Source organism: Aquarana catesbeiana, linkage group LG06 (genome assembly GCF_042186555.1).
Source record: "Aquarana catesbeiana isolate 2022-GZ linkage group LG06, ASM4218655v1, whole genome shotgun sequence".
In the NCBI taxonomy this organism is placed as follows: domain Eukaryota; kingdom Metazoa; phylum Chordata; class Amphibia; order Anura; family Ranidae; genus Aquarana; species Aquarana catesbeiana.
The window spans coordinates 84372177-84393948 of NC_133329.1; the positions used below are offsets into that span (position 1 = coordinate 84372177).

Here is a 21772-nt window from a genome sequence, read left to right on the forward strand (position 1 = left end):
GGTAGGTTTCTCTTGTCTCCACCAGTTGTGAAATATTTTCGACATCATGAGAATGGATGGCACTCTTGGGAGAAAACACTCGAGGCTATAAACATGGAAAAAGATATCTATGTATCTTATAAAAGGCACGGGTTTCCTTTAGAGAGCTTTGTCTTCTATTACTTCATGGAGGACATGTACACGAGCCGCCAGATTGACAGACAAGGTGGAGGAAAGGACACAATCTTTGTCATTACCATGGGACAGCACTTCCGACAATTCCCTCTGAAACTTTTTATTAGACGGGCACTGAACATCCGCAGAGCGGTGGAACGCCTCTTCCTCCGGAGTCCAGAAACCAAGGTTATCATCAAAACTGAAAACACCAGAGAAAGAAATGCTCCACCAGAAAGAATTGGTGATTTTGACGGTTATACGCAATACCTGGTGCTTAAAGAAGTTTTCCAAGGGATCAATGTGGGTTTTGTAGATGCCTGGGACATGACGGTTGCATCCGCCACAGAGTCTGTTCATCCTCCAGGGTATACGTTTGAGGGTATTATGAGCCTGACATTCAGTTTTGCTTGTTCATGAATGGTTTAACAAGAAGAAACTGGGAGCCATCAAACGCGAAGGAGTAAAAATTGTTTTATTTAGTTAGAAATAAAGAGAATGGGATACAAGTCCGCTGACGTATTGACATGGTGGTTGTTGAAATTCTTTATGTCACACAATATTTTCACTCTCACTGTAGCTCAGATAACAGACAACTATATCCTTTTTTTTTAATATGGACTGCACAGTTGTAAAGAAGCTTTACTGCTAAATCATAGGGCATGTGAAAAATGGGTGAACAAAAATTATCTATGTGAAAATGATAATCCTATATTTTATATGTTAATGAACACTAATACACACACACATATATATATATATATATATATATATATATACATACATACATGTATATAGAGTGGGGATGGAAAGTATTCAGACCCCTTACATTTTTCACTCTTTCTTATATTGCAGCCATTTGCTAAAATCATTTAAGTTCATTTGTTTTCCTCATTAATGTACACACAGCACCCCATATTGACAGAGAAACACCGAATTGTTGACATTTTTGCAGATTTATTAAAAAAGAAAAGCTGAAATATCACATGGTCCTAAGTATTCAGACCCTTTGCTCAGTATTTAGTAGAAGCACCCTTTTGATCTAATACAGTCATGAGTCTTTTTGGGAAAGATGCAACAAGTTTTTCACACCTGGATTTGGGGATCCTCTGCCATTCCTCCTTGCAGATCCTCTCCAGTTCTGTCAGGTTGGATGGTAAACGTGGTGGACAGCCATTTTTAGGTCTCTCCAGAGATGCTCAATTGGGTTTAAGTCAGGGCTCTAGCTGAACCATTCAAGAACAGTCACGGAGTTGTTGTGAAGCCACTCCTTCCTTATTTTAGCTGTGTGCTTAGGGTCATTGTCTTGTTGGAAGGTAAACCTTCGGCCCAGACTGAGGTCGTGAGCACTCTGGAAAAGGTTTTCATCCAGGATATCCCTGTACTTAGCCGCATTCATCTTTCTCTCGATTGCAACCAGTCGTCCTGTCCCTGCAGCTGAAAAACATCCCCACAGCATGATGCTGCCACCACCATGCTTCACTGTTGGGACTGTATTGGACAGGTGATGAGCAGTGCCTGGTTTTCTCCACACATAAAGCTAAGAATTAAGGCCAAAAAGTTCTATCTTGGTCTCATCAGACCAAAGAATCTTATTCCTCACCATCTTGGAGTCCTTCAGGTGTTTTTTAGCAAATTCCATGCAGGCTTTCATGTGTCTTGCACTGAGAAGAGGCTGCCCTCGGGCCACTCTGCCATAAAGCCCTGACTGGTGAGGGGGCTGCAGTGATGGTTGATTTTCTACAACTTTCTCCCATCTCCCGACTGCATCTCTGGAGCTCAGCCACAGTGATCTTTGGGTTCTTCTTTACCTCTCTCACCAAGGCTCTTCTCCCCCGATTGCTCAGTTTGGCCGGACGGCCAGCTCTATGAAGGGTTCTGGTCATCCCAAACGTCTTCCATTTAAGGATTATGGTGGCCACTGTGCTCTTAGGAACCTTAAGTGCAGCAGAAATTTTTTTGTAACCTTGGCCAGATCTGTGCCTTGCCACAATTTTGTCTCTGAGCTCTTCAGGCAGTTCCTTTATCCTCATGAATCTCATTTGCTATGACATGCACTGTGAGTTGTAAGGTCTTATATAGACAGGTGTGTGGCTTTCCTAATCAAGGGCAATCAGTATAATCAAACACAGCAGGACTCAAATGAAGGTGTAGAAGAATCTCAAGGATGATCAGAAGAAATGGACAGCACCTTAGTTAAATATATGGGCACCGGACCCGAGCCGCTGCTCTGTGTGTCCACACAGCAAAGGGTCTGAATACTTAGGACCATGTGCTATTTCAGTTTTTCTTTTTTAATAAATCTGCAAAAATGTCAACAATTCTGTGTTTTTCTGTCAATATGGGGTGCTGTGTGTACATTAATGAGGAAAAAAATGAACTTAAATGATTTTAGCAAATGGCTGCAATATTACAAAGAGTGAAAAATTTAAGGGGGTCTGAATACTTTCCGTCCCCACTGTGTATATATATATATATATATATATATATATATATATATATATATATATATATATATTACACCTGGCAACGGTAATACTACTATGTTGGCAGGTGTAATTAAAGTGGTTCTAAAGTCAGAAGGTTTTTTAACCTAATGCATTCTATTCATTAAGATAAAAAACCTTATGTGTGCAGAAGCCCCCCTTAACCCCATCTCGATCCAGCGTTGTTGCATAAGAGACTTGGCTATCCGGGACTATCCATCCTGATTGCCTGAGACACAGCAGCGGATGCCGTTGACTGCATGACTGCTGTCAATCAAAGCCAGTGAGCCAATGAGGAGAGGGAGGGTGGGGCTGAGCCGTGGCTCCATGTCTTAATGGACACACAGAACAGTGGCTCGGGTCCGGTGCCCCCATAGCAAGCTGCTTGCTGTGGGGGAACTCAGCAGGAGGGAGGGGCCAGGAGAACCGGCGAGGGACCTGAGAAGAGGATGATCTGGGTTGCTCTGTGCAAAGCCACTGCACAGAGCAGGCAAGTATGACATGTTTATTATTTTTAAACAAAAAAATCAAGACTTTATTATCACTTTAAAGGTGGCATGGGATAGGAACTACTTCTGGCCAGATCAGTACATTATATTCAAAAAGAGCTGGAAGCATTCCTAAATGCAAAAAATATAACTGGATACTACCATTCATAGGTATTAACACAATGAACTGTTGATCGAGGGAATATCTGATCAACTTCGGAGGTTATGGAAGGAATTTTTTTTTTTTTTGGTGCAAATTTGACCATGCGTTATAGGGATTTTTTTTATCTTCCTCTGGATGAACTGTGGGTATAGGGTCAGGGCTTTTTTTTTCTCAGAGAATAGGTGCAGGAACTCCCCCTTTTGGGAGTTACCCATTGTCTTTGCTCCTACCTACCTCTAAACACCAGTCCTTGGTTCCACCCACCTCCTAGCTCTGCCCCTTTTAGAGAATACAGAACCATGTAACATTTGTGGTACTAAGTAATTTGTACAACAAATGGAATTTGTTATTGATAACAAGAAAAGTAGTAAAATAGACCCCCCACAGCCAACAACAATAGACCCACTAGCAACAATAGATCCCCCCCCCTGCAACAATGGACCACCTAAAACAAAATACTCCCAGCAACAATAGACCCTCTAGCAGCCAGCTATAATAGACTGCTCCCTCAACAGTAGATCCCTCCCAGCGACAACTGACCCCCCAGCAACATAAGACCCACCCCAGCAACAATAGATCCCCCACCAGCAACAATAGACCTCTCCAGCAACAACCAACCCTTCTGCAGAAATAGATCCCCTCCAGCAACAATAGATCCAACAGCAGTTAACATCAATAGACACTGTAGCACAACCCAGCACTCCTTGCTATTACATACATTCAGTGCTGGCGGTGCCGGAACTGCAATCCCCGCGTTCCCGCAAAAAAAAAGCCCTGTATAGGGTTCTATATATGGAGGTTATTTATTTATTTTAGTTATTTTATTGGTTGAACTAGTTGGTTGAACTAGTGTTTTGTTTTGTTTTTTCATCTTGACTATCTATGTAACTATGTAACGCCCTATGTCACCTCCTCCAGGGCTTTTTCTAGATTGACGCCCAAATATCTTGAGCTCGTTGTACAATGGAACGAGTTAATAGAAAACAAAAATCATAACTGGTAGATTTTATGTCTTGGTGCTTGGCAAGTAAATGTTGCCTTCACCCGGACCATCCTAAACGCCAGAAAGCAGAAGTGGTCCTCTTGGTCTAGTGGGCATTATTCCCATTTTAAATTGAGGAAGTGTTACTATTGAGACTGGCACATAAAAACATTGTCCTATTTATTACCATTTTGTTACCTGTAATATAGTTTTATAGCAGTTGGGTCATAATAACAAACTGATACAGATTAACACATGAAGGGTGATTGTCTAGCTTTGGAAAAATAGAGATATAATGCATTGTATAAAAAATAAGCCTTGTGGCAGCCTGTCAAGAATTTAACAGACGTTATATCTCCATCCAGCCACAGAACAACCTTGGCTGTTGGACAGGACTTTTGTACCTCACGTGGTTTAAAACACCTATGTCTAAATAATTGTTGAGACAAGCCCTCTAATACTGTATTACCAAAATTTGAACACCAGGATTAACATGACGCCACCTTAAATATTGTATGGCGTCTTGGGAGACAAATATGTTTAGGAGTGGAGAACAACAAATTTTAGATGTTACAAGTCAATATAATGTTAATGTTATTTTTTTTCCCTCTGAATACTGCAAAGAAACCCTAAGAGCCGGTTCACACGGGGGCGACTTGTCAGGCGACCTAGCCGCCTGACAAGTCGCCTCCCGTTCTGTACAATGGAACCGTTCTAATCGGAGCGACGCAAGTCGCTCCGACTTAGAAGAAAGGTTCCTGTACTACTTTGGGGGCGACTTGCATAGACTTCTATACAGAAGTCGTCTTGCAAGTCGCCGCGGCAGTCGTGTGCAGGTCGCCTCGGTGAGGCGACCTGCAAGTCGTGCCGCTTCTAATGTGAACCGGCGCTAACCACTTGCCTACCAGGGCAATGTTTTTACATTTTGCGCACATGTCAAAATCTGCATTGTTTGCTAGAAAATTATTTAGAACTCCCAAACATATATTTTCTGTAAAACAGAGGCCCTGGAGAATAAAGTGGTGGCTGTTGTAATTTTTTATATCTGTCACGCACCTGGTGGAGATCGAGATGTAGAGGGGACTTCTCTTGCACCTCTTATCCAACACCCCTGGTAGTAATGACAGGGGGTGAGAGGACACAGAGTGGCACGAGGGCCGGTATAACAGGCAGCGCCAGCTGAGGTTTACAGGGAACAGATGACTGTGGATCACCAGGCAGGAACCAGGGACTCCAACACAGTGAAGCTGTGTGCTCATGCGCATATACCCAAATCTTCTTGGGCAAACGCTAATACGTAATAATCCATTCTGTATTAAGCCTTTGCTCATAAGTAATTCATTTTAGTGCACACAAACATAATATAATACCCACTTTTTTGCTAAGAAATTAAAGGTGATGTTGCAAACAAGCCTCCTTGTGATAGCTTTGGGCAGGTGATAGGTACTTTTTATGAAGACAACAGGGATCTACGAGACCCCTGATGTCTCCCCTGCAGTCCAAAGTAACTAACCAAGTACAGATCGTGGTTGGTTAGATGCTTCATAGTTACATAGTTGCATAGTAGGTGAGGTTGAAAAAAGACACAAGTCCATCAAGTCCAACCTATGTGTGTGATTATGTGTCAGTATTGCATTGTATATCCCTGTATGTTGTGGTCATTCAGGTGCTTATCTAATAGTTTCTTGAAGCTATCAATGCTCCCCGCTGAGACCACCGCCTGTGGAAGGGAATTCCACATCCTTGCCGCTCTTACAGTAAAGAACCCTCTACGTAGTTTAAGGTTAAACCTCTTTTCTTCTAATTTTAATGAGTGGCCACGAGTCTTGTTAAACTCTCTTCTGCGAAAAAGTTTTATCCCTATTGTGGGGTCACCAGTCCTGTATTTGTAAATTGAAATCATATCCCCTCTCAAGTGTCTCTTCTCCAGAGAGAATAAGTTCAGTGCTCGCAACCTTTCCTCATAACTAAGATCCTCCAGACCCTTTATTAGCTTTGTTGCCCTTCTTTGTACTCGCTCCATTTCCAGTATATCCTTCCTGAGGACTGGTGCCCAGAACTGGACCGCATACTCCAGGTGCGGCCGGACCAGAGTCTTGTAGAGCGGGAGAATTATTGTTTTATCTCTGGAGTTGATCCCCCTTTTAATGCATGCCAATATTCTGTTTGCTTTGTTAGCAGCAGCTTGGCATTGCCTGCCATTGCTGAGCCTATCATCTACTAGGACCCCCAGGTCCTTTTCCATCCTAGATTCCCCCAGGGGTTCTCCCCCCAGTGTATAGATTGCATTCATATTTTTGCCACCCAAATGCATTATTTTACATTTTTCTACATTGAACCTTATTTGCCATGTAGTCGCCCACCCCATTAATTTGTTCAGGTCTTTTTGCAAGGTTTCCACGTCCTGCGGAGAAGTTATTGCCCTGCTTAGCTTAGTATCGTCTGCAAATACAGAGATTGAACTGTTTATCCCATCCTCCAGATCGTTTATGAACAAATTAAAAAGGATTGGTCCCAGCACAGAACCCTGAGGAACCCCACTACCCACCCCTGACCATTCCGAGTACTCCCCATTTATCACCACCCTCTGAACTCGCCCTTGTAGCCAGTTTTCAATCCATGTACTCACCCTATGGTCCATGCCAACGGACCTTATCTTGTACAGTAAACGTTTATGGGGAACTGTGTCAAATGCTTTTGCAAAATCCAGATACACCACATCTACGGGCCTTCCTTTATCTAGATGGCAACTCACCTCCTCATAGAAGGTTAATAGATTGGTTTGGCAAGAACGATTCTTCATGAATCCATGCTGATTACTGCTAATGATACCGTTCGTATTACTAAAATCCTGTATATAGTCCCTTATCATCCCCTCCAAGAGTTTACATACTATTGATGTTAGGCTAACTGGTCTGTAATTCCCAGGGATGTATTTTGGGCCCTTTTTAAATATAGGTGCTACATTGGCTTTTCTCCAATCAGCTGGTACCATTCCAGTCAGTAGACTATCTGTAAAAATTAGGAACAACGGTCTGGCAATCACTTGACTGAGTTCCCTAAGTACCCTCGGATGCAAGCCATCTGGTCCCGGTGATTTATTAATGTTAAGTTTCTCAAGTCTAATTTTAATTCCGTCCTCTGTTAACCATGGAGGTGCTTCCTATGTTGTGTCATGAGAATAAACACTGCAGTTTTGATAACTGAAGCCCCCCGATTCACAAGTGAAGACTGAGGAGAAGAATAAATTCAATACCTTCGCCATCTCCCCATCCTTTGTAACCAGATGTCCTTCCTCATTCTTTATGGGGCCAATATGGTCTGTCCTCCCTTTTTTACTGTTTACATACTTAAAGAATTTCTTGGGATTTTTTTTGCTCTCCTCTGCTATGTGTCTTTCATGTTCTATCTTAGCTGTCCTAATTGCACCCTTACATTTCCTGTTGCATTCTTTATAAAGTCTGGATGCTGAGGATGATCCCACAACCTTGTATTTTTTGAAGGCCTTCTCCTTTGCTTTTATATGCATTTTTACATTGGAGTTAAGCCATCCAGGACTTTTGTTCGCTCTTTTAAATTTATTACCCAATGGGATACATTGGCTAATGCCCTTATTTAATATGCTCTTAAAGCAAACCCATCTCTCCTCCGTATTCTTTGTTCCTAATATTTTATCCCAGTTTGTGCCTTTTAGCAAGGTTTGTAGTTTAGGGAAGTTGGCTCTTTTGAAATTCAGTGTCTTTGTATTCCCTTTATGTTTCCTATTTGTGTGATTTATACTGAAACTAATTGACCTGTGATCGCTGTTACCTAAATTGCCCTGCATTTCCACATCCGTGATCAGGTCTGTATTGTTGGTAATCAGTAGATCCAGTAATGTTTTATTTCTAGTTGGTGCGTCTACCATCTGACCCATAAAATTGTCCTGCAAGACATTAAGGAACTGGCGAGCCTTAAATGAATGCGCGGTTCCCTCTGCCCAGTCTATGTCTGGATAATTAAAATCCCCCATTATGATAACACTTCCCATCCTTGCTGCTAATCCAAATTGTGATAGGAGATCCGTCTCCACTTCCTCCCCCAGGTTAGGGGGCCTATAGCATACTCCCAGTATTATTTTCCCCTTAGCTTCATCCCTTTGGAGCTCTACCCATAAGGATTCCACCTCCTCTCTAGCTCCCTCAGTGATGTCATCTCTCACATTCACTTGTACATTATTCTTGATATATAGGCATACCCCTCCCCCTTTTTTACTCTCTCTATCCTTGCGGTATAGGGTATACCCTTGAATGTTTGCCAGCCAATCATGAGAGCTGTTGAACCAGGTCTCTGAAATTCCCACAAAATCCAAATCCTCCTCGTACAACAGTATCTCTAGTTCACCCATCTTGTCCGCCATGCTCCTGGCATTGGTGAACATGCCACATAGTTTAGACCGGTCGCATATTGTCTTCGTATTGGGTGTTTCGAGATTGCAACTAGGACTTGCTACTATACTCACCTTGTGTTTTTGTGCTTTGGTTAACCTACCACTAATGCCCCCAATACTACCCTCTGGAATATCTTCCACGCTGGCTATCTCTGCCTCTGGACCCTCCCCCCCATCGCCTAGTTTAAAAACCCCTCTTCCCTGCTGTAACAGCCAGGAAATGACTACTCTAAAACCAAAAGTGATTAAATCCTTGTCACTTCCGGGATCACCTGTCACAAAGTCACACACACAAAATAATAACACTTTTTGGTAAAATATATAAGATTATATTACGTTGAGTAAACATACATAACACATGTCAAGATTTAAAATTGTACACGCCTGTGAAATGGTGATAAACTACCCAAAAATCTCCATATGAGACATTTTTAAAGCCTTTACAGGTTACCAGGTTTGAGTTAAACATGAGCTCTTGTACTAAAATTATTGCTCTCGCTCTGACGTTCACGGTGATACCACATGTTTGGTGTAGTCATCGTTTAGATATGAGTGCGGGCCCTATGAGCACAGGAGGACAGGGGCACTTTTTTTTTTTTTTTAATTATTGTTTATTTATTTATTTTTTTACACTGTTTCTTGTCTTTTATTTAACTTTACCGCAAGGGATGAACTACATCCCTTGTGATGGCTGGGGCATTCACAAATACTCTCTACTGAGAGATTGGGGGTCTATAAAACCCCTAATCCCTCCTCTGCTCTCCAAAGTATCTGATTAAACATAGAATCGGAGCACACGTCCCTATACTTGCCCCTGTCCTGCTAGATCATTGCCCCTCCTGCTGAGGCTGAACCCTCCGCAATCTTGTGCCCCACTGTATGCCAGAGGCATACCAAAGGCCTCCACATGTCATTCCCATCTCTTGACCTTTATATCCCAAGGAAAGAATGTCCACACATATGAGTAGAATTGCTGCACCTTACTGATGGAATTCAGGAAATAGCATAATAGTAACATCACGTTGAAATATTGTTTTCTGGAGTTGCTTGACAATACATAGTCAATCACATTTAGTGGACAGTCCGCAGTAGTCACAAGTGAAAGAATATGCAGCACTTTTAGCAGCCATCTCCCCCTAACCTGAGGTCATTAGTACTCACAGGACTGTGCTTTCTGCAGTCACCTCCTCCATAAGTACACCTTTTCTGGAAAGCAGCCTCACTCAGCAAACTCTTGCCTAAAAGGCCTTTTCCAATCCGCCCTAGTCTCGTCCTTCATAAGGACTAGAAAGCTGGTTACAGCTGGCTCTCCTAGGTTCAAGTCTACTTCTCCCTGGCCTCCTGTCCTGTCCAGGGCCGGCATGTGCTGGTTACGTCTGTGCTGGTGTGGGGTGTTTAGGGCTCCTCCCAATCCGGCTCATAACTGGGCACTGACTCACCCATGACATCACGGCAGGAGGGCTCTAACTAAAAGGGGCTTAACACCTGATGACACTGTCTGCTGTAACCAGACACTATTCTGGCACAGAGCCACCCAGTGGCTGACTAGCTAGCTGCACCTGCCTACACACAGTTTACATTAAATGCAAAGTTCTCAACAGAAAACAGTAGAGGGATAAATCATGTCTAACCATCTTGATTAGTGGTTCGCAACCCCTCTAGTGCCATGACCCCTTGATAAAATTTCCCAAGTTGTGGGGACCCCTGACAGTAAAATTATTTTCGTAGCATGGGTTGTCAGCACCCAAGTCAAGACAAGTAATTTGTGCCCCCAACCCACAGATATTTAGAGCTCCCTGAGTCCCTTCCACTCGTACAGTATTAAAATCCCTTATGGTACATTTTAGGATGTACCACTCTTTCTCTTTGCTCTCCTTTCTTTCCCTTTTATCTCTCTCTATTTCTTGTTTTTTTTCCCCATCCCTCTCTCTAGCTGTCTTCCTTGTTCTCTTATTCTTCCTCTCCCTTTTTCTTTGTTCCTCCCTCTCTTTCCTCTCCCTTCCATGTATTCTCTATTTTTATTCCTTCTCTTACTCCTTGGTGGGGGGAACGGGATGAGTGGCAGTGCCGGCGGGGAGATGAGTTGAGTGACAATGCTGGGGGAGTTCTGATCAGCAAACTTAGGTGCTCTTGTTTAAGGTCATCTGCTGATCTGAGAACTGTAGTGGGGACTTTTAATGGCAACTATAATCACAGGTAGTGTTACTCACTGTGTCTCCGACATTGTGGTGTCTCGTAGCACCTATACCAAAATCAAGAGATAGGGTCTCCTCCAACCCCTCCCATTTCACATTCCTCACTAGTCAGCTGACCTCTAGTCTCTGCCCTCCAGCCATGCCGTGAACTGAATGGGCGGCTGCGAAGAGGCTGAGTGGGCGGCCGCGGGCTCCAGGAACAGCCCAGCTGGGTGGCCGCAAAAAGACTGGGAGAGCGGTGCGGGCTTCAGGAACAGCCCAGGATTCGGTGACCCCTGGAAAATCATCATTCCACCCCCGAGTGGGTCCCGACCCCCAGGTTGAGAACCACTGATCTAGATCATATCGTTTCAAGTTCACATATTGGGGTTGATTTACTAAAACTGGGGAGTGTAAAATCTGGTGCAGCTGTGAATAGAAACCAGTTTCCAGGTTTTATTTTGTCAAAGCTTAAAGGGGTTGTAAACCCTCGTGTTTTTTCACCTTAATGCATCTTATTCATTAGGGTGAAAAAACTCCTGGCAGTGAACGGCCCCCCAGCCCCCTACTTACCTGGGCTACGGAATTTTCGACAGCAGAGACGCGCTGTCCCTCTGCCCGGGGTTCTCGGCTCTTGATTGGATAGATTGAAAGCAGCGCAGCCATTTGCTCCCTCTGCTGTCCCTCTACTGTCAATCAAATCCAATGATGCGGGTACTGCGGGGGGGGGGAGCCGAGTCCTACATTCAGCGTCTATGGACGCAAGGTAACCCCCCGGGAGAGCGCTTCTCCTAGGGGGTTATAGGATGCGGGGAGAAGGCGCGAGCGCCGCCGAGAGACCCCAGAAGATGGTGTTTGGCGCCATCTGTGCAAAATGAGCTGCACAGTAGTAGAGGTAAGTATGACATGTTTGTTATTTATAAAAAAAAAAAAAAAAAAAGCTTTACAATTACTTTACTGCGGCAGGTTGACTCCGCTGAGCGAAATCACGTTATTGTATGTGATCTTGCGAGGCTCGCATAGCAGGCAAGCGCGTGCCCGCCATTAGCTCTGTGAGGCTATTGCCGAAACACGTCAGCTTTAATGTTTGATTGTCACTCTGATGTACCAATAAACGGCACTTCAAGGATTACAGTTTTGCCGGCTCTTCTTACTACTACTGCTCAGCCCGACTCAATTTTGTCCTGGGAGCGGAATGGAATATCCACGTCCCGCTACTGGAACACATCGCTGAGACTACATATAGTTCATATAGTGCACACTGCAGCTGCATGTGTTAGTGAAGAAAATAGTTTGTTTGGACCAGCTTGGTCAATTGTCACAGTATGCAAGACGTTGGTGCACTTTCATCATAGTACACTTTCTAATAGAGGCCAATGGTAGCATACCTAAAAATGCATGAATAGTGTGCCTCAAAACAAGACACACCAAAAATGCAGAGCACAAATGTGAACTGACCCTCACTGTAGCTCAGATAGCAGACAACTATATCCTTTTTTATTAGATGGACTGCACAGTTGTAAAGGAGCTTTACAGCTAAAGCATAGGGCACATGAAAATAGGGTGAAAAAAATTATTTATTTGAAAATCATAATCCTATACGTCATATGTTTATAAACACTATATACTATATATATTTACATATATATGGTGGATATAAAAAGTCTACACACCTCTGTTAAAATGTCAGGTTTCTGTGATGAGACAAAGATAAATAATTTCTGAACTTTTTCCACCTTTAATTTGACCTATGAACTGTACAACTCAGTTGAACAACACAGAATAGGATGGAAATACCACCAACCTGCGCAAATAGAACAGTAATATATAAAATGATATGAGAGCAGCACGTTGTATAAAATTAAATAGAAATAATAATTAACTAAGTTAATCAGAACCGCGCTCTACTAAAAAGTGCAAAGTGCAAGATTAGTCAATTTCTGGACACACAAACTGATAAATACTAATAAACAGTGGAAGTGCAAATATGGCGGTTCTAATTAACTTCGTAAATTATTATTTCAGTTGAACAACAAACTGAAATCTTTTAGGTGGAGGGAAGTAAAAATAAAAAACTAAAATAATATGGTTGCATAAATATGCACACCATTAAACTAATACTTTGTTGGAGCACCTTTTGATTTTATTACAGCACTCAGTATTTTTTGGGTATGAGTCTATCAGCATGGCACATCTTGACTTCTCTTGACACTCTTCTTTGCAAAAACACTCCAAATCTGTCAGATTGCGAGGGCATCTCCTGAGCACAGCCCTTTTCAGATCACCCCAGAGATATTCAATCGAATTCAGGTCTCAGCTCTGGCTGGGCCATTCCAAAACTTTAATCTTCTTCCGGTGAAGCTATTCCTTTGTTGATTTGGATGTATGCTTTGGGTCATTGTCATGCTGAAAAGATGAAGTTCCTCTTCATGTTCAGCTTTCTAGCAGAAGCCTGAAGTTTTTGTGCCAATATTGACTGGTATTTGCAAATATTCATAATTCCCTCTACCTTGACTAAGGCCCCTGTTCCAGCTAAAGAAAAACAGCCCCAAAGCATGATGCTGCCACCATCATGCTTAAAGGGGGGTATGGTGTTCTTTTGGTGATGTGCAGTGTTGTTTTTGCTCCAAACATGTTTTGGAATCATGGCCAAAAAGTTCAACCTTGGTTTCATCAGACCATAACCCATTTTCCCACATGCTTTTGGGAGACTTCAGATGTGTTTTCGCAAAATTTAGCCAGGCTTGGATGTTTTTCTTTGTACGAAAAGGCTTCCGTCTTGCCACTCTACCCCATAGCCAAGACATATGAAGAACATGGGAGATTGTTGTCGCATGTACCACACAGCCAGTACTTGCCATATATTCCTGAAGCTCCTTTAATGTTGCTGTAGGCATCTTGGCAGCCTCCCTGACCAGTATTGTTCTCGTCTTTTCATCAATTTTCAGTTCTTGGTAATGTCACTGTTGTGCCATATTTCCTTCACTTGATGATGACTGTCATCACTGTGTTCCATGGTATATCTAATGCCTTGGAAATTCTTTTGTACCCTTCTCCTGACTGATACCTTTTAACAATGAGATCCCTCTGATGCTTTGGATGCTCTCTGCGGGCCATGGCTTTTGCTGTAGGATGTGACTAAGAAAATGTCAGGAAAGACCTACTAGAACAGCTGCACTTTATTTGGGGTTAATCAGAGGCACTTTAAATAATGGCAGGTGTGTACTGACTCCTATTTAACATGAGTTTGAATGTGATTGCTTAACCACTTGCCGACCGTGTGAAGTACATTTACTGCGGCACAATGGCACCGCTACATGAAATCCCGTACCTATACGGGGCGTGCTCTCGGCGCCAGGGGGCGCGTCGCACCCCTGCCATGTTCGCGACCATTGGATTAGTTTCAGAACCGATCAATCTCCATAAATCTTTGGCCTGGACCTGCTGTTCGGTTCTGGCTAATTAAATCCTTCCCTGCCTGTAAGTGTAAACACAGGCAGGGGAAGTGATGTCATCTCCCCTCGTGGAACTCTTTTCGTTCCAGCGAGAGGAGAGAGAACATCTCACAGTAAGTTGCACCAACATTAAATTAACACCAGTACACGTTGGCACAATTGTTAACCCCTGATCACCCCCCAATCGCCCCCCCAGTTAACCCCTTCACTCCCTGTCACAGTGTCACCCAGTGCAGATGTCAGATTTTTCACTGATCACCGTACTGGTGTAATTTGTGACACTAATCAGCGTTAGGGCAGTTAGTGGTAGGCCCAGGTAGCTTTAGGGTACCCCCTTAATAAAAGTTTAACCCCTTGATCACCCCCTGCCACCAGTGATCACCATATTAGTGTTACTGGTGCCGCTGGTTAGATTTTTTTTTTTTGAGTCAGGGTACCTGCCATATTTATTACCTAAATAAAGGCATAACCCCCTGATCACCCGGCAGGTGATATCAGTTAGGTTTTAGCATCAGTTAGGGTCTGCGTCACCCCAGGCAGCATCAGATTAGTGCCAGTAGCGCTAACACCCACGCACTCACCATACACCTCCCTTAGTAGTAAAGTTTCTGAACGGATCAATATGTGATCTGATCAGATCTATATTAGCGTCACCAGTAGTTTAGGGTTTTCAAAAATGCAGTATTAGCGGGATCAGCCCAGATACCTGCTAGTATCTGCGTTTAGCCCCTCCGCCCAGCTCAGCCCACCCAAGTGCAGTATCAATCGATCACTGTCACTTACAAAATACATTACTGCAGCGTTCGCAGAGTCAGGCCTGATCCCTACGAATGCTAACAGTTTTTTTGGTAGTGTTTGAAGCAGTCGCTGACAGTCAGGTGCTCTTTTTTCCTGTGAGTCTCACTACTTGTACCAATAAATTTTGAGGCCAAAATGTCCAATCAAAGGTACACTAGTGAAGAGGCCTACACGTTTCTGAGCATGACAGATGAGAGTGAAGAGGAAGTCACCCATCTGTCAGATTCAGGCTCAGAATACGATCCTGTAGACAGCAACGGCGCCCTGACAGACAGCTCTGACGACGGAGTAGTGGTCCCTGCCAAGGTCAGGCATACCAGACCCTGTTCTTCTGCTATTGTTGAGGTGCAAGAACTGCAGGGCTCTCGTATGGAGCAGAGAGCCAGTACTAGTGCCGCTCATCCTTCTGGTGAACTGGCAAGCACCAGCAGTCTAGTACATCCTGGTCGTACATCCAGCACTGCAGTAACACTTGGTGACGTGGCGAGTTCCATAAGTGCAGTTCAAGCTGGTGAGGTGGCAAGCACAAGTAGTGTCCCGCAGCCACCAAGAAGACAAAGACAGGCCCGTTGAGCCTATAGTGCCCTTCCTGCTGCATTTGCCAATCCTAATTGGGAACCCACCACTTCTGCAGCACCCGTACTTCCCCCATTCACTGGCCAACCCGGAATTCAGGTGGAAACAGTTGATTTTAGGTCACTTGATTTTTATTCGCTGATTTTCACCGAAGATCTCTATAGAACTATTGTGGACCAAAGCAATTTGTATGCTGGTCAATTCATCACCACTAATCCCCAGTTGACCCTTGCCAGAGATTGGAGACCTATCACAGTCTCCGAATTTAAGACCTTCCTGGACCTATCCCTCCTCATGGGCATAACTAAAAAAAGTGCGTTGCGGTCATATTGGTTCACTGACCCAATTCACCATATGCCCGTGTTCTCTGCTTGCATGACCAACCCTGTGGTCCTCGGGGTGACCCTGAATACGATCGGCTCTACAAAATTCGGCCCCTCGTAAACCACTTCAACCAACAGTTTGCAGCCTTGTTTACTCCCGATCAAGTTGTCTGCATTGATGAGTCCCTGATTAAGTTTTCTGGCTGCTTGTCATTCAAACAGTATCTTCTCAGCAAGCGTGCCAGATATGGGGTCAAAATGTATAAGCTCTGTGACAGGGCAACAGGCTATACACATAGTTTTATGGTATACGAGGGAAGAGATTGTTACATAGTCGGAGAACTGCCAAGACTACATAGGTAGCACTGGTAAAATTGTGTGGGACTTGGTGTCACCCTTATTCGGAAAGGGGTACCACTTGTATGTGGACAATTATTACACAAGCGTGCCACTTTTTAGTCACTTGTTTGATTATGGAATTGGCGCATGTGGCACCGTGTGAACGAATCGCTGGGGCTTACCCCAGAGGCTTGTAGATTCCTGTCTTAGGCTGGGGGAGAGAGCCTGCTTGAGATGTAATAATTTGCTTGCTGTGAAGTGGAGGGATAATAAGAATGTTTTAGTTCTTTCCTCCCTTCACGCAGACACGATGGTCCAAATTCAAATGGCGACTGGTGTTGTGGAGAAACCCCTCTGTGTCCATGAATATAACCTTAATATGGCACGGGTGAACCTCAACGACCAGTTGATGGCGCCGTACTTAATTGCCCGTAAGGCCAGATGCTGTTACAAAAAAGTGTCTGTATACTTATTCCAATTGGCTCTGCTGAACGCTTATGTGCTATACAAGGATCCTTCCTTAAATTCCAGGAAGAGATCGTCACAGCCCTTCTGTTTCCAGGCAGTGCTGTGGCCCAACTTCCCAATCCAAATGCAGTGAGCCAGCTGCATGAGAGGCCTTTTCCGTATGTCCTCCCTGGTACCCCTACCAATCGATCACCCCAAAGAAGATGACGTGTCTGTAGCAAGCGCGGATTTGGGTGTGACACCCACTATTATTGTCCCTCATGTCCTGACCAACCTGGTCTCTGCATCAGTGAATGTTTCGAGCGCTACCACACACTAATAGAGTATTAGCGTAGGATACAGCACTGCACAGACTAGGACACACTTTCACAGGGTCTCCAAAGATGCCATCGAATTTTCAGAGATCAAAACCTACCATAAAGTGTAACAATTATATTTCCTCTAATATGTGAACATGAACAATATATATATAAATATATAAATCAACACAACATAAATCAATATATGTAAAAGTCCAAAAAAAGTGTTCTCTATTTTCAAACATAAATCAGTGAAGATAAAGTATCCAGTGAAAGTCCAATGTGATGAATCAATATTTAGTGTGATTGATCAAATATTTTTGGACTTTACATATATTGATATATGTTGTACTGATATTTTTATATACATGGTACACATATTGGAGCAAATATAATTGTTACACTTTATGATTGTTATAAAGTGCGGATCACTTATATATTATTTGAGTGTTTAAAGGCCTGACACCAATTTTGAACTGCAGCTGGAATTTATTATTTTTTATTCTATTGAAAAATATTTATTTACATTTATTACACATATTAGTAAAACATTATCTGTTCACATAGTGCCAGTGCTGCTTATTTAATGGTTTTTATATATGTCACTTGGCAGTTTTAATGTAAGATCTTGGTAATAAAACAGTGGGAATTTTAACAAATAGTTTTTTCTGTGTCACTGCCGGAGGCATATTTAAAGTCTCAGGTATTGTTGTGATTATATATTTGGCGATTCACGTGGGGATGATGCCTCCCACAGTGTAAAAATGTTTAAAGCATCGCCTATGGAGATGTTTAAGTACCGTTGTTTGTCCCCATTCCATGAGTGTGCACAATTTTAAAGCATGACATGTTAGGTATCTACTCGGCATAACATCATTTTTTATATTTTATGAAAAAATACATATAATGTTTGGGGTTAAAAGTATTTTTTATAGCAAAAAACACAGATTTTTAATTGTAAACAAAAAGTGACAGAAAGGCCTGGTCCCTAAGTGGTCGGGAAAGCAGTGGGATACTCCAGAACATTGAGTAAGAACGTAAAAACACTCTTGCCTTTGCAGCTACTTCTTAGAACAGTTCCTTCAGCAGTAGGACATGAAATGGACAGCCTTGGAACACCATAAGCAATGTTTCAGGCCAGGCAAGCCTAATGCCCCGTACACACGGTCGGACTTTGTTCGGACATTCCGACAACAAAATCCTAGGATTTTTTCTGACGGATGTTGGCTCAAACTTGTCTTGCATACACACGGTCACACAAAGTTGTCGGAAAATCCGATCGTTCTGAACGCGGTGACGTAAAACACGTACGTCGGGACTATAAACGGGGCAGTGGCCAATAGCTTTCATCTCTTTATTTATTCTGAGCATGCGTGGCACTTTGTCCGTCGGATTGTGTACACACGATCGGAATTTACGACAACGGATTTTGTTGTCGGAAAATTTTATCTCCTGCTCTCCAACTTTGTGTGTCGGAAAATCCGATGGAAAATGTGTGATGGAGCCCACACACGGTCGGAATTTCCGACAACACGCTCCGATTGGACATTTTCCATCGGAAAATCCGACCGTGTGTACGGGGCATTAATGTTAATGCACCAGGGATTAACAGCAGCAACAGTCATTAGGATAGTACTCACAGTGTCCCTGGGACTTGGATGTCCCCCTCCAGACTCAGGCAGACAATCTCCCCAGTGAAGCCTCCAGACTGGATACTGGATAATGAAACCCAAAGCTCCCAAAGAATTTACAGCAAAATAGGCCTCCCAGCTATACACAGCTGGGACCTCGACGAGATTAGCAGAATCTTCAGCTGGACTACCTAGAAGAGCAACTTCAGCTTCTGGCTGGAAACCTCTCCTTCGGGGCAAGAACAGTTCTGCCTCAGGCTCCAAAACATGCATACACTCTCCCAGCCACCTTCTGGACACCCTTCCCCGGGGATTGTCTGGAACCACATAGATATGTAGGGAAAATTGAAATCAAATGTTACCCGTCGCAAATTTAAAAAACAATGGCAAGCTTCCATCCCTAAATGTATTGTAAAGAAATAAAAAGTGGATGTGGGACTTTACATGAAGCATGTCATTGTGAATAATATATATATATAAATAACTATATGGATAGGTATAAATAATCTTGATTTGATATCATTCACCCCTAAGGGTGGTCCATGATGTTTTGAGAGCATAATCAATAAATAATATAATATGATATACAATACAAATATAATCATAAAGGATTTGCATAATTAATTATAATAATAATAATGATAAATTGAATGCAAACAATCAATGGACATGATTAATACACTGATTACAGATAAATATATAAATCAATAAAAATTACATACCGTATATACTCGAGTATAGGTCCATCCGAGTATAAGTCGAGGCCCTAATTTACCACAAAAAAATGGGAAAAACGTATTGACCCGAGTATAAGATGAGGGTGAGAAATGCAGCAGCTACTGTAAGTGGAAAAAGAGGGTCAACAATGCCCATCTGCAGCTGTATACCTCCCTGTGTCCTGTGCATGTGTCCTGTGTATATGTGCATGTGTCCTGTGCATGTGTCACCTACCTGTGTGCTGTACCTGTGTCCTGTGCATGTGTCCCTGTGTATGTGTTCTGTGCATGTGTCCCTGTGTATGTGTGCATGTGTCATGTGTATGTGTGCATGTGTCCTGTGTATGTGTGCATCCTACCTGTGTCCTGTGCATGCCTCCGTGTGCCGATCTGCACTGATCAGCGTGTCATAATACAATTCGGCCATTCTACTGTTCAAAAGCTGCTCCTCCTCCTCATCCGTGATAGGCAGAACACTCCATTTCCCAGCAGTCAGCGGTCAGCCTATCACGGACATTCTCTCATCCTCATACCACGGACAAGGATGAGAGAATGTCCGTGATAGGCTGTACACTGACTGCTGGGAAATGGAATTTTCTGCCTATCACAGATGAGGAGGAGGTGCGGCTTTTGAACAGTGGAATGGCCGCCGAATGGTAATAGCACACGCTGGCTGCTGTCTGCCTGCATGATACGCTGATCATGTAGGCAGACGGCGGTGACTCGAGTATAAGTCGAGGGGGGCACTTTCAGCCCAAAAAAAAGGGCTGAAAATCTCGACTTATACTCGAGTATATACGGTATTAAACATACATAAATCACATAATAAATGACAAACAAAAGATGATAATATTATTGAAATTCATGATTGGTATAAGCTAAGCTGGGCACCCTTGGTTGACAACCACAAGGTCAGAATACTTACTGAGTAGACCATAAGTTATGTCCAATTCCAGCAATGGGTTTATAAGGTGGTCTGGAATAAACTGTCTCACCCATTGTTGGAATCGGACATAACTTACGGTCTACTCTATAAGTATTCTCAGCTTGTGGTTGTCTCTGGCATTCCCTTCTCATTAGAAGATTCTATACATTAATGGTCATTTCATTTACTTGATTTTCAGGATACATGTGCATCTTACCCCTGATGATTGGCAAGAAGCCGTGAAACGCGTCGTGTTGTGAACCAAGGGTGCCCAGCTTAGCTTATACCAATCATGAATTTCAATAATATTATCATCTTTTGTTTGTCATTTATTATGTGATTTATGTATGTTTAATATGTAATTTTTATTGATTTATATATTGATCTGTAATCAGTGTATTAATCATGTCCATTGATTGCATTAAATGTATCATTATTATAATATTATATTATTTATTGATTATGCTCTCAAAACATCATGGACCACCCTTAGGGGTCAATGATATCAAATCAAGATTAATTATACCTATCCATATAGTTATTTATTCATATATATTATTCACAATGACATGCTTCACATAAATATGTAGGCTGCATATTTGGCTCTTCCAACCCACTATATTCTGGAAGCCTCCAGAAAACAGGGGGGAGCAATCAAATCTGAAGCCTGCAGAGCCCAGAACAGCCTAAAGCAATCACAAGCTGCTCAACTGAATACAGGAGAGCAACAAGAGGTAGAACTAGCCTAGCTAGCAACCTAGGAGGGTGCTACACAATCACAAAGGAACATTAATGCTTATGGAAGACTTTAATATTTCATTAATGCTCCATCTTCACAAGAAGTCTACAATAGAAACAACTTTTCCCCCAAACTCTGATTCCTCTTCACTTGCCCTATGCATGCTCTTTTCCCATTATTCACTGATTGATGCCTGGAGGCAAACACACCCGATGAAACAAGACTACTCTAATTTTTCTCAACCCCATCAAGTTGTTGGCAGGGCCAAGGACTTGGTAATGCGGAAGAATGACACACAGAGACCCAAAGAAAGTGGCACAGTTATCACTTGGTTATGTTTTAGATGGGCAGCTCGAAAGTACTTGACTTAACAGTTCCACAAAATATAATACCAGGAGCACAATATCACCAGAATACAGTTACAGGAGTTTTCAGCAATGTTAGCAGCACATTGGCAAGGTTTCCGCAATTAACAGATTGTCATTTTGGCAGGCTTACATTACCGAAGCAGCATCTGAGTAGAGGGGAGACTTTAGGCAAAGTGGAGGTGTTTCTGACTGATGCAGGTTCTAAGTCCAGCACAGCAGTCCCGAGATTAACAGCTCTGTTCAGTCCCTCCTTGTCAGTA

General features: G+C 42.8%; 1 protein-coding gene across 1 annotated transcript in view; it reads left to right on the forward strand.

The window, feature by feature from the left end:
- Positions 1-653, forward strand: part of LOC141148696 (NXPE family member 4-like) — a 48621-nt gene extending 47968 nt beyond the window's left edge. Inside the window, exon 6 of the mRNA XM_073636343.1 lies at positions 26-653. Within this exon, the coding sequence (XP_073492444.1) occupies positions 26-573 (548 nt within the window). The 3' untranslated portion in view covers positions 574-653. The remainder of the gene's footprint in view (positions 1-25) is intronic.
- The last annotated feature ends 21119 nt before the right edge of the window (positions 654-21772 follow it).